The 14334-nt window shown below is 38.4% G+C and overlaps 1 protein-coding gene across 7 annotated transcripts in view; it reads right to left on the reverse strand.

Annotated features, from left to right (window-relative positions):
* Positions 1-4227: 4227 nt before the first annotated feature.
* Positions 4228-14334, reverse strand: part of HEATR5A (HEAT repeat containing 5A) — a 112210-nt gene continuing 102103 nt past the window's right edge. For 6 of the 7 annotated variants that reach the window (XM_032341475.1, XM_032341473.1, XM_032341474.1 and 3 more), the window contains 3 exons: positions 14142-14296; positions 6017-6230; positions 4228-5717 (listed from right to left, as the gene is read on the reverse strand). In XM_032341475.1, coding sequence (XP_032197366.1) covers positions 5410-5717; positions 6017-6230; positions 14142-14296 — 677 coding nt within the window. In that variant the 3' untranslated portion in view covers positions 4228-5409. The remainder of the gene's footprint in view (positions 5718-6016; positions 6231-14141; positions 14297-14334) is intronic. The other variant, XM_032341472.1, reaches the window with a different exon arrangement.

Below are 14334 nucleotides of genomic sequence, written 5' to 3' on the forward strand. Positions count from 1 at the left end.
AGCTTTGTTAAGATCAGAAACTGAGAGAAACACTGGGGTTTATAGGCCTCGTTGTTTAGTAGCGAGCCTCTGTTTTGGCTGCGTATGCATTTCTTTTTACTGAGGCCACTTCACTACCTCCAGTAATGGCACTAACAAAACTACTCTTGCGGTGTCACTGGCGTACTTTGAATTGCTTTAAAAAGTATCAGTTTTGTTCCTTCTTAGAATATTTTATTTTATTTATTACTTTTTTAAACTTGTTTTTTTTTTAAAAGATTTTATTTATTTATTTGACAGACAGAGATCACAAGTAGGCAGAGAGGCAGGCGGTGGGGGTGGGGGGAAGCAGGCTCCCTGCTGAGCAGAGAGCCCTATGTGGTGCTTCATCCCAGGACCCTGGGATCATGACCTGAGCCTAAGGCAGAGGCTTTAACCCACTGAGCCACCCAGGCGCCCCGAATATTTTATTTTACAGAGCAATCCATTACTTCTGATATAAATAAAATCTTTAAACAAAAAAAATAAAAAGAAGTCAACAGAGACACAATTAATCAATTGGTGGGTGATTAGTGTCAGACAGCAAGGAGTTGGAGAACTGTATTTCTAGCAAATATAGAGGTTAAATTCTCCTGATAAATTGCGGGTATGTACATATTTGCTAATCAAGTTATTTGTGCCTCTAGATATTTTTTCAGAAAAAAATGATTAAATTCTGATCCCATTAAGCAAAACATTGTCAGTATTAGTTTTTAACTGGCAGCAATGGCCTAATTTCTTAAAAAAAATAGTTAGAATTTTTCAAAAAATAAGGTTTTTTGGGGATATATTACCTATTTAAGGAATGATATGTGAATATATATGAAGAATGGCTATCAAGTAATAAGAATTTTCCCCAAATAGCCTGTGGAATCATTTTTTAAAAAAAGATTTTATTGGGCGCCTGGGTGGCTCAGTTGGTTGAGCAACTGCCTTCGGCTCAGGTCACGGTCCTGGAGTCTCGGGATCGAGTCCCGCATGGGGCTCCCAGCTCCATGGGGAGTCTGCTTCTCCCTCTGACCTTCTCACCTCTCATGTCCTCTCTCACTGTCTCTCTCTCAAATAAATAAATAAAATCTTAAAAAAAAAAAAAAAAAAGATTTTATTTATTTATTTGACACAGAGTAAGAGAGATTACAAGTAAGCAGAGAAGCAGGCAGAGGGGAAGGGGAAAGCAGCCTCTCTGCCGAGCAGAGAGCCCGATGCGGGGCTCGATCCCAGGACCCTGGGATCATGACCCAATCCAAAGGCAGAGGCTTAACCCACTGAGCCACTCAGGTGCCCCAGGAATTATCATTTTATAGTGCCTCAAAGAGAAAAGTAAGCAGGAATCCTACCCAAACAGAAATGCAATGAAAGAAAGCTAGTTTCTTTAAATATATAGAACTTGGGATTGTATTTGTGTTCTGTACTGGATATCATCAAAACAACATAAAATTTCCCATTTCCTCAAAGTTAAAAGCACAGGAAGGCATTAGTTAAAGAGACTAGTAAACAGAAAAGTCAGGCACCTGGGTGGCTCAGTTGGTTGGCCGGTTGCCTTTGGCTTAGGTAGTGATTCTGGAGTTCTGGGATCGAATCCTGCATCAGGTTTCCTGCTTGGTAGGGAGTCTGCTTTCTCCTCTGACCCTCCCCCTCTCATGCTCTCTCTCTCAAATAAATAAATAAAATCTTTAAACAAAAAAAATAAAAAGAAGTCAACAGAGACACAATTAATCAATTGGTGGGTGATTAGTGTCAGACAGCAAGGAGTTGGAGAACTGTATTTCTAGCAAACATAGAGGTTAAATTCTCCTGATAAATTGAGGTATTCCCAAGGTTAACAAGTTATTTATAAAGAGGAAAGCATATTCAGCTGATGGAAAAAATGCAAGATATGTACTTACCTTCGTCCTAAAGTTATAATAAAAAGACAAAGGGAATTCTTTAGGATATGGCATAGAGGGAATTCTTTTCAAAATTATTGTTATGAAGAACAATTCAGGTTTTGCAGTCTCTCAAGTAAGTACTATTTTCTAAGCCTGTATTTTATGATATTCCATGGGTTAATTAAGTTCATCTTGGAAGCCTTGGTCAAGACATCTTCTCTGGGCTCCCACAGCACTATGCTTATACCTTTTCTTTTTAAAGTTTATTTATTTAAGTACTCTACACCCAAAGTGGGCCTCAAACTTAAGAACCCTGAGACCAAGAGTTGCATGCTCTTCCAACTGAGCCAGTCAGGTGCTCCTATACTTAAAAACTCTTTACAGGACTTACTGTATTTATTTATGTGCCTTGATGTTCCCTTTAAGGTTAATTTTGAAGTCTGTTTTATAGAAGTAATATTTTGCTTCAATGCTCTATTAATAGAAATCTGTTATATCCAATGTTATTTTTTAGGTCTTTCCTAAATAAGCTTTTAGGTATTAGATTAAAAAGAATGGGACTCAAATAGTAAATGTGTCTCTATTTCTTCCCTTAGAAATATAAAAGCTCAAGACAAACACACCACTTTGTTTCAGCCAAGTTACTAACCAAACTGGTTAAAGTGCAACAGCTTTATCACAACTGGAAACTCTTTAAAATAAAAGCAGATATAAATTTTGATGTATTTTTCAGATTATTAACCTTTATAACAATTCAAAACTTTAATCATCAATACCTAATCATATAGTCTATTCTCATACAAACTGTGGAGGACACAATTTAAAACAAAAACAGTAACAAAACCAAATCATTTTGCTTATTGTTCAGAAAGCTTCTTGTGGCAACTTGGAGAAATACAACTGCAAACATCTTAGGTAAGGAGTGAGGAAGGCTCCCGAGGGAATTGGAACACTAGAAAAAGAGAAAAGCTACCCCTTGATGTAATCAGGACTGCCAGAGTACTTGTTTTGTTTACAGCATGGACCCTGGATCTGAAAGATAGGTTCGAATACCAGCTATTAAGCCTTAATTTCCTTATCATTAAGAATATATTTACTAATTCAGTGTTGTTTTAAACAAGGTGATACTCTAAAAAAAAAAAAAAAAAAAAGGCTATAAGATAGTGCTTAACTCAAAGTTCCTAATTCCATGACACTGGACATATTATTTCGTAACTACTGACATTCATGTAATACCTCTAACCCAAACAATTCAGGAAACTGTATCACTAAATGATGAGTGGACATCTTAATGTTCAAGAACGAACTAAATGAAACAGACCAAAGAACTCAAAAATCAAATTAATAAGTTCTACCCTGAGGTGCCTGGGTGGTTCAGTGGATTAAATCCTCTGCCTTGGCTCAGGTCATGATCTCAGGGTCCTGGGATCAAGCCTCACATCAGGCTCTCTGCTCAGCAGGGGGCCTGCTTCCTCCTCTCTCTCTCTGCCTGTCTCTCTGCCTACTCTACTTGTGATCTCTGTGTGCCAAATAAATAAATAAAATTCTTAAAAAAAAAAAAAAGTTCTACCCTGAGGGGCGCCTGGGTGGCTCAGTGGGTTAAGCCTCTGCCTTTGGCTCAGGTCATGATCCCAGGGTCCTGGGATAGAGACCTGCATTGGGCTCTCTGCTCAGCGGGGAGCCTGCTTCCTCCTTTCTCTCTGCCTGCCTCTCTGCCTACTGTGATCTCTCTCTGTCAAATAAATAAATAAAAAACTTAAAAAAAAAAAAAAAAGTTCTACCCTGAGAATAACCAATTGCCTTGACAAAGGAGATTTCTGAGCTCAAATCCATCCTGTATCAGTGCAGTTCAACAGTGATTAAGTATTTAGTTGATGCCACAAAGGCAGTTACAAGACAAAATTCCCCCTTTGAGAAGGTGGTCTAACGGGGGGATATCAAAATGCAATGTGAGGTTCCATGCACAGAAGAATGTGTAAAGAACTCCAGGGACATAGGTGAGGAAGCAGTTAAATTTGACTGGTGTAAGAGAGGGTAAGAAGTGTTAAGGAGAGTTAACAAGGGGAACTGACATTTAAACCAGCTTACAAGAAATGGGAGTTTGTCAGATACAATAATAGAGAGAAGGGCATTCAGATGAAGGAAACAGCAAAAAGTGTATACTCAAATTTGCAGAGACAATTAGGAAGATACAGAGTCCAAACCATTGCAAAGAATGCTCCAAAGAAAGGGCTCATCTGAGAAAAATGCCAAGTTACAAAGAAGGTATGTTATTTGCTCCACAGCATTGATTTTCTAGAATCTGTGAGACTAACCAGCCATCTTTTGTGGGCAAAATAATCTCAAATACAAGAATGATAAAGAAAATTAGCTTTATTTATGTAAATTAAAAAAATTGATTGTAGTATTAGATTTGTCAAGTGTTTTCATTTTGAACAATTTACAAGAGTATTTATATACAAACATAATAAAATAGAGTATATCACATTGTTCCTGCTTGACTCAAAGTGTTTTCTCAGTTCGGAACATGCGTCTATCACTCCAGTTTTTAATTTTTTAACAGGGAAATGCTATGTTGTGACATAGTGCTTGATTAATACATTTAACACTGAAGTGGAAGGAGAGTCAGTGATTACCAACAGTTCAAAAATATTTTTTCAACCAATATGACTCTATCATTAGATTTTTTCTGTATTAAAATATGTTTCACAATAAAAAAACATACTTGCATTTGGTGATGATCTAAATTTGTTGTTTAATATAAATCCATAGTTGACCTGAATATAAATGAATTAAACTCATTAGTATGAATGTCTGTCATAAATGAAAACAAAATTACCAGGAGTAGAGGTAACAGAAAATCCACGTGAGAAACTGAAGTGGAAATGTCCTATTCTATTTAAAATAAGTAAAATTTCCATTTTGTGAACCCAATACAAACCAAAAGGTGGTGAAAAGCCATATTTATAGACACCAGATCTGAGGTCACACTGTAGAGCTATAATTAACTTGTACTACTATTTATTGGATAATTCTAAACCAACTTCCGAAATATCTTTCCAATCATTATGTTGTCTGAGAAATACAAGAAAGTTCAATATAATTACTGAATAAGGCAGAATCTTAAATTAGCAATTAGGATACAATATAAATGAAGATAATTTAGAATCAATCTCTATCAAAGTGTTAAGTACACCATGTGTGTATGGACTGTCAGAAGAAAGCCATTTCATTTCTAAAGCAGACTGGATTTTAAGTAAGCTCCTGGATTGTTAAGTAACTTCAATTTTTTAGCACTTTCTTGAAATTCCTGGCAAGAGCTCTGTGATTTTATTAAATTGAAAAAAAAAAAAAAAAAAACCATAAAAAATGTTAAGTTTGATATTACTTTGAAAAGTCACAGCTGTTTAAGACAATCAACCAGACCTCCAAGTGCACTTGTGTCTAAAATGTCACTTTTGTCCCCAAAGAGAAGGAAATAATCAAGTATTTTATTAAGGTGCTTACTATTAAAACAGAGGAATCAGAGGAAATTGGTCTTTAATTGGATGCTTGCATTCTTTCCAGGGTTCTTAGTATGTTTAGATGTCGATATCTTGACTTTGACATTTTCCTGATTGCCCTTGATAGCAGCCTCAAGGCGGGCTTTCAGGGCTGGAGAAGAAGCCATTACATTTTTAAAAACTGATGAATACTGAGGCCCAATCTGCATGAGATTTTGCAAAGCAAAGTCATGTAAATTTTTCATTACAGCAGTTGCTGATCCCAGAGCATTATCATCCAAAAGGAAGGAAATGAGGATGGGCAGAAGACAGGCCACCAGCTGAGAACCTGTTAAGTAAATAAATGATTTTTAAGTCCTGGATTGAAGGTTGTAAGTGTTTAATATATACAGCTGTAAACTCACTTATCTGTACACATTTTTTCCCACTGCAGGGGAAAAAGGATCCTTCTAATCTCTCAAATTAACACTCAATAATATCAATACTTGCAATTAATAAGACTTGCCTTTCAATGAATGTGGAAATATAATGTTAAGTGACTAACTGAAAATTTTACACTTAAAATAACATTAAATTTCTGATTTGGGATGGATTCTTATTTAGTATGAATTTAGTGCTGACACTTACGGTGCTGTTCTTCGGCAATGGCTACCAGTGCTTCCAAGACCTTTATGCCTTCTTGAAAGATCTGAAGCTCAGTAGTGTCTTCAGGCTTTCTCTGGTCTATTTCCTGCAGTTTTTCCACAATAGAGGATACTAAAGAGTAAATGTATGGGTAGGAAACAGCTGGATTTGGATACTGAAAAACGGAAAGCAGGAGTTGATAGGTCTTGATTTGTACCTAATGAGGTAAGAGACAAAAACAGTATAAATTATAAATACAAATTTATATTAACATGCAGACTGTAATGTAAATTTAAAAAAAGGAAATAAAAATTGTGAATTAAAACTTTTTTTAAAAGAAGTCTCTAAAAAAGGCATTTAATTTCTAATTTTATTTATTTATTTATTTATTTTTTAAAAAAGATTTTATTTATTTGACAGAGATCTCAAGTAGGCAGAGAGGCAGGCAGAGAGAGAGAGAGAGAGAGAGAGAGAGAGAGGGAAGCAGGCTTCCTGCGGAGCAGAGAGCCCGATGCGGGGCTCGATCCCAGGACCCTGAGATCATGACCCGAGCCGAAGGCAGCAGCCCAAACCACTGAGCCACCCAGGCGCCCCTCTAATTTATTTTTAATTGTGGAAATCCAAGTGCTAACAGTTGTTAAAAGAGGGACAAGAGCCCAAAATGGAGTCACCGGGGCAAAGCCCAGGTTACCAAACCAAAACTCAATACCCAACTTAATTACAGTTTCAATCTCTCCCAGGACTAGAATCTTAAACCAGTCAATCTGCAATTACCTGGTCAGTACTAGTGAGGTGTTCTGCTAGACAGACCCTGCTATCCCCCTAAGGAAGGTAGCTTTGCCTGAAACAATCCACTCTTTGCTAGTAATTTCCTTGCCCTTCCTCTTTCTGTCTATAAATCTTTGATTTTGTACAGCTCTTCAGAGCTCCTCTCTCCATCTCTGATATGGGATGCTGCCCAAATCATGAATAAAGCCAAGAAGATCTTTAAAATTTACTCAGTTGAATTTTGTTCCTTAACAGATGTGGTAGCAGTGATGGGATCTGAAGGAAACTTCTGAAGGCTTCAGGAGTTAAGGAGAAACACAGATGTGGACTGGTGGTTCCATCAGCAGTTCTCCATTTGTGTGGAATCCCAGTCTCCAGTCCCTATTTGTTGAGGTCTGTTGGGTTCAGTTCTTTCCCCAGCCCCCACATCTACACTGGGACTTGCTGGTGTTGCACATAAGGCCTTCTACTGGCCAGACTGCAATAACATCTCTTTGGTCACTCCTGGTATGTTGATGTGCACATGAAGTAAAGGCTACAGCAGATGGAAATCTAGAAAGCCAAAAAGCTGCAAAATTGGTGGGCACTGGTAGAGTAAGTACATAAAAACTGTCAGAGTGCTTGCTACCTGACCCTAAGACTCCTATCTAGGATAAGCTGGTCACAGAATGGGTTAGACGGACATAGATTACCCACCACCAACCTCAAGAAAATGTCCATGCAACAAAGCATACCATAAAACACCATGCAATCCCCAACCCAGTAGCACATCCCTCTTAGGTATTAGTTTAGCTCTGAGAGACCCAAAGAGTTAAAGAAATGGGATCCTTAAATTCCAAAAAGTTGAGCACTCCACCTTTTGGCACACCTGCTTATTTTATGTCTGAGAACTATAGTCTCTGTAGCTATTAAGACCTAACAGAATGGCAAAATCTTACTAAAGGCAACTTAGAATTACAATGACCATTATGGAGAAAGTGCCAATTAGACAAGGTCATTTATTTAAGAAGTATGCTTAAAAGCAAGGATTCCCAAATCAAAGAGAATGGGATACCTATTTTAATTGTTATGGAGAAACTTCCAAAAGGCTTTAAGATACCAAAATAGCTTCATTGAAAGTTTCATTGCAAAAAGGGAATAAAAAATTAGACACAGAAGTTGTCTAAAACAATACCTCTTGCACTGCAGCCCTTTGGGGGTGCATCATCAAAACACTGGCCCAGAAACTGGTATCTTATTTCTAATTAACTGGTATACTGGAAAAAGATTGTTCTCAAAGGTTTTGCAAAAATCCTCCAACACCAATTCGAATGCCTCCATATCTACCTTGGAAGGAAGGTCCCATATGGGCCTCTCCCAGAGCAGACAAGAGTCTGAGGGAATTTCTGGTACATGGCTATTATTCTTTAAATAGACAAGGGAAACTAACATTAAAATTAATGGAAAACCTCACCAAATTCTGGTAGATACTAGAGCTACATTTTCTACGTAAATCCTACTTAGGACTGCACATGTGATCCTGGGGAAACTGGAAGAAGCCAGCTAAGGATGATAATCCTTATCAGAGTCCACTTTCCCAGATCTCTCTCTGTAGTAACCAGTAGATTGAGAAAAATAAAACACCTTTTGCAGCCTCTTTGAGGATGACTCTTGAGTTCAAGGGAACTCAGTAACTCTATTCCCAAAGTGAGTCTATGGACAAAATTTGGTCAAACTGGAAGCTGATTTTCAGAGCCTGGCAGCAAATTTTTTTTTTTTTTTTTTTTTTTTTTTAAAGATTCCTTCCTAAAGCTAAAATGAAACTCTGTACCCACTAAAATATTCCAAGACACACAATTCTAAATCAAAAACAGTAATCTTTTGATTTCCATCTTAGTTGACAATGTCTCAGATAAAAAGAAAAAATTGGAGATAATGTAGTTATACAGGTAGGTCAACCTATGAAGTCTTTTTTTTTTTTTTTTAAGATTTTATTTATTTACTTGACAAAGAGAGAGAGAGCACAGGCAGAAGGAGCAGGAGAAGCAGCCTCCCACCTGAGCAAGGATGGACTCAGGACTTGATCCCAGGGCTGGGATCATGACCTGAGCTGAAGGCAGATGCTCAATCAACCGAGCCACCCAGGGGCCCAACCTATGAAGTCTTTTAAACTGCAAACCAAGGGTGCCTGGGTGGGTCAGTGGGTTAAAGCCTCTGCCTTCAGCTCAGGTCATGATCCCAGGGTTTTGGGGATTGAGCACCGCACCCCTCCCCCCCCCAAAATCAGGCTCTCTGCTCAGCAGGGAGCCTGCTTCCTTCTCTCTCTGCCTGCCTGTGATCTCTGTCAAATAAATAAATAAGATCTTTAAAAAATAAATAAACTGCAAACCAATTCTTGAGGAATTAAAGGCAAAAACAAGAAATGAGGCTCCAGAAACAATTCTAAATCCACCAGTCCTTTTTAGCAATCCTAAAACCTTCACTTTTTATCTCAAAAGGCTTATAAGTATTGTTAAAAATTCAGGCCAATGGGAACAAAAGTCCTTGCTGGAGGAACTTGCATTCTGTCCTTTGCCTTTGAGATGTAAGTATTTTATCAGGTTTTCTCCAGGAACTCTTATCCCTAATTCCAGTTTTTTTTTTTAAGTGGGGGTGGGGGGGTGGGGGCACCTGTGTGGCTCAGTTGGCTAAGCATCTGCCTTCACCTCAGGTCATGATCCCAGGGTCCTGGGATTGAGTCCTGCATTGGCAGGGGGGTGGTGTCCTTGCTCAGCAGGGAGTCTGCTTCTCCCTCTGCCTGGTGCTAATAAATAAATAAAAATAAGAGTAAAAAAAGGGAGAGGTGCTTCGGTGGCTCAGCTGGGTCTTGATCTCAAGAGTTGTGGGTTCAAGCCCTGCATTGGGCTCCATGCTGGGTGTGGAGCTTACTTTAAGAAAAAAATGAATTACTATATAGTGGAATATTATTAAGCCACAAAAAGGAATGAATTCTTGCCATTTGCCATGACATGGATAGAGCTACAGAGTATATTATGCTGAGTGAAATATAAGAAACAAAACAAACAAGCAAAGGGGAAAAAAAAGAGGGAGGCAAACCAAGAAACAGACTCTTAACTATAAAGAACAAAATGATGGTTAACAGAGGGGATGTGGATGGGAGGTTGGGTGAAATAGATGAAGGAAATTAAATTATACACTTGTCATGATGAGCACTGACTAATGTAAAGAATTGTTGAGTCACTATATTGCACACCTGAAGCTAATATAACACTGTGTGTTAACTGGAATTTAAATACTTTAGAAACACAATCTGGATCCAACTGCTCTTTAATCAACTAGTGAGTTTTGTATCATTATACCTATCTCATGGCTCGAACTTTAAAATGAAAGCTCATTGCTTGCAAACTTCTAAAGAGTGACCAGGCAGGGCTATCACAAATGTCACGAATGTTCTCTAAGAGCACAGATTCCAAAATTTTGATGCCAAGATCCCTGACTTGAGGGTCTAAGTAACTTAGGAAGACAGCTGAGCACTCAATCCTTGTTTGACCAGTTCCTGGATGTGTGAGACACATATAACAGACCACCATTCTCAGTAAAACTCCTGATCCCCTACAAAAATGAGACTCCTGCTCCTTTTCCTTTTTCTCTCTCTCTTTTTTTTACTACACTTGATCTTAGCCAAAAGGCCGAGAAGCGATCTCTCTCTCTTTTTTTAAAGATTTATGTATTTCAGACAGAGAGAGAGAGAGAGAGTGCGTGCACAAGAGAACATGAGTTGGGGGAAGAGGCACACGGAGAAGCAGGCTCCCCGCTGAGGAGGGAGCCTGATTCAAGGCTCGATCCCAGGACCCTGGGATCATGACCTGAGCCAAAGGCAGATGCCCAATCAACACCCAGAGGCCCCTCCTTTTCCTTTCTGCGTCTCCCAGATGCTCTGTTTGTATCTGCTCTATGTCTTCAATAAATTGTTTGCTTTTCCTTTTTGCTTGTGTTTGATTTCTATTCTGCAAAAAGCCAAGGACGCTTCTGAGAAGTCCTCAGACCTGGCCTGTCTACATCTGTATGTTTACTTAAAAATAGTTTCCATGGGGCGACTGGGTGGCTCAGTCGTTAGTCACCTGCCTTTGGCTCAGGTCATGATCCCAGGGTCCTGGGATTGAGCCCCGCATCCGGATCCCTGCTTGGTGGGAAGCCTGCTTCTCCCTCTCCCACTCCCTCTGCTGTGTTCCGTCTCTCACTGTGTTTCTCTCTGTCAAATAAATAAAATCTTATTAAAAAAAATAGTTTCAAAAATCTTTTTGGTAACTTAAAACTTTAAAATTATACTGAGATAAGTTGAAAGATGGGTATTCATTGAATATCTGGATCATTTCCAATTAAAATAAAAAACTGAAACATTAATTACTAAACATAGGTTTATCTATTTTTGGTTTATTACCAAGAAACTTAAGATAGTTGGGTCTATTAGCAAACATGTTTGGTTCACCAGTGAAAAATATACTGAGGGAGGATATATTTTTAGAAATTACAAAATGTATTCATAAATTTTTCAATCTCAAGAACGTTGGTATAACAGTTTACAGTTGTTTACTTAGTTTTCCATTAGAAATTAAGTTTTCTGGGGCACCTGGGTGGCACAAAGGGTTGAGGGTCTGACTCTTGGTTTCAGCTCAGTTCATGATCTCAGGGTCATGGGACTGAGTCCTGGGTGAGGCTCCACACTTGATGCATAGTCTGCTTGAGACTCTTTTTCCCTCTGCCCTATCCCCCTGCAAAGCAAGCACATGTTCTCTCTCCTTTTCTCAAATAAATAAATAAGGGGCTCCTGGGTGGTTCAGTTGGTTAAGTGTCTGCCTTTGGCTTGGGCTGTGATCCCAGGGCTCTGGGACTGAGCCCTGTGTGGGGCTCCCTACTCAGCCCTCCCTTGCCTTCTTCTCCCACCCCCTGCTCATGCTCTCTCTTTCAAATAAATAAACAAAACCTTAAGTAAACACATCCTTAAAACAAGAAATTAAGGTTTCTAAGGGTTAAAAATGTTCATGTATGTAATTAAACTACTAGAAGTAATTGTCAGCAAGTCCTCTAGCTCAAGCATAGGCCCCAAAAGTTAAGACCAGAAATAGACAAGATTGCTTAACTCATGCCCTAACTGAAACCCATTGTTCTTATTTCTTATCATACTTTCTTGAGACATTGATGGAATATGTTTTGCAATGACCTGAACATTCCAACTACCAGGCCAGAAAAGCCCTGATATCAAAGAAATACCTAGAAGACAACATCCCATACTCTTCCCTGTCCAAGATCACTTGCTGAATACATATAGACTCTTTCCTATGATCAATGCTGCCTGCTCTTGGCATGAATTCTCCGAACCTCTTCCTATAAAACTCTAGGTGTCCAATTGTTGGCAGAGAGGTCACTTGTTAAGGCTTGAGCCACCTTCCCTGGCTGCTGGCCCCCAAAATAAAGCTCTCCAATTCTCTATTCCAAATCCTTGTCTCTTGAATGATTGGCTTCTCCTGTGATTAGTTTATCTGAGTTTGTTTGGGAACAGTGTTGGTAAACCCAGCCAGGAGCTATGCATTTCATTTGTTCAGCCCCCTTGGGATTCCTAGGAATGGTGCAGTTGGCCTCGGCAGTGTGCCAGGGCTCAACCACTTGTTTCCTGAGTTAGTGGCTGTGATCCATCGATGGGTAACAGAATCATCTTTGTATCCTGGCAAAGCAGGATGTGTGTTTCAGTAAGAGAAAGAATGAAAGAATGAGGGATGTAGATGCAATTTTGTTGAGGAAAAAGAAAGTAATTTTGTCCTAAAGTGAGGTTGGTTACTTCATAATGGGAAAGGGGAAAAATAGACAACAAAATCCAGAAGTACAAAAAATAAAGTTGTACGTTTGCGGAAAGGGATTTTGGGAAAGGAATTTTATTCATGGTCAAGCTACCTAAGATGAGAATAAATTTATGTAAGTAAAAAAAAGAAAATGAGCTTTAATATCATAAATACACTGGTACAAAATTAGAATTTGGTTTTCTCTCTGTTAAACAGACACATTTTTCTTGGATTATTGGTCTCCCCTTGATAAAAGATTATAAAAGGTTTTTCTTTGCCTTATTAAAATAATCTGCCTAGAAGACAAAGATTCTGAATATTATCAAAATAATTTCTCACGTTTCATATTGTTTTTATCAAATCTTTGATTACTTAGGAAAACTGAATGTTCTCTATTAAAAGAACCAAGTTTTATTTGTTCTTTAAACTACATAACTTTCTGTATTGCCCATGAAATCTTTAATTGTCCTTCTGGCTAAATGGTAACTATGCATTTTTCACACTGACCTATACAGTTCTACTAGTATTTGATGAAAAGAATTTTTTTTTAAATTTTTAAAGATTTTATTTATTTGACAGAGAGAGAGAGAGAGATCACAAGTAGGCAGAGAGGCAGACAGAGAGAGGGGGAGGCAGGCTCCCTGCTGACTGAGCAGAGAGCCCAATGCGGGGCTCGATCCCAGGACCCTGGGATCATGACCCAAGCTGAAGGCAGAGGCTTTAACCCACTGAGCCACCCAGGCACCCCTGATGAAATGTTTTAAAACCTTTTGATATTATTGGCCAATTTCCCCCAAATCTAATTGTAAATGAAGTCTTTCTGACCTGGAACCAACTCATTCTGCAGTGCATAAAGGAATAGGAAGTTCATTTAGCAAGTGAAGAGGTCTTAAAGGAATGAGATTAACTTGTGTGCACTGTTTTTGGGATGGGTACCATTATTTCATATCATATTCTTGAAGGCAGGTGAAGTCTTTCTTTTTTAGGAAATCCACTATAATAAGCTACAAAGTATCTTACTAAGGGGCACCTGGGTGGCTTAGTCAGTTGAATGCCCAACTCTTGATTTTGGCTCAGATCATGATCTCAGGGTGATAAAACGGAGTCCCGTATCAGGCTCCAAGCTCAATGAGGAGTCTGCTTCTCCCTCTCCCTCCACTCCTTGCAAGCAGGCTCTCTCTCTAAAATAAATAAATGAATAAAATCTTTAAAAAAATGAAAATAAAAACAAGTTATCTTACTAAATGTCCCTCGTAAGTTCCAGAGATACATCAATTTTAAGATGCCTTATTTCAAATTAAGGTTTTGTTTTGTTTTGTTTTAAATGTCCTTTATCTTTCTCTAACTATGTTCTATCCTTGGGAGCAAAAAGTAAGAACAGTATTATTTGGCTTTGTCACCCTAAGAACAGAAATTGCTCCAAACCTAAAAACAAAAAATTCAGTCTTGTACTTCTTGTTGGAGCCAATAAAATCACAAAGAAAGGTTTTACAAAAGCCTAAACATATTCCTATTACAAACATCTCTCTAATAAAGACACTTACCACAGGATCTTTTATCTCAAGAGTAGCCTTAAATTTCTCAATACAGCGCTTCTGAAGGCATGGGATGGTAGTAACTTCTGGACTGGTAGACAAAATAAATACTGTGATAGCAGTAAGTAGACTGATTTCATCAAGTTCTTGATGTGTTCCATCTACTAAAGAGAAATGATCTATGAGAAACATCCCAAGATTG

Source organism: Mustela erminea, chromosome 5 (genome assembly GCF_009829155.1).
Source record: "Mustela erminea isolate mMusErm1 chromosome 5, mMusErm1.Pri, whole genome shotgun sequence".
Classification (NCBI taxonomy): domain Eukaryota; kingdom Metazoa; phylum Chordata; class Mammalia; order Carnivora; family Mustelidae; genus Mustela; species Mustela erminea.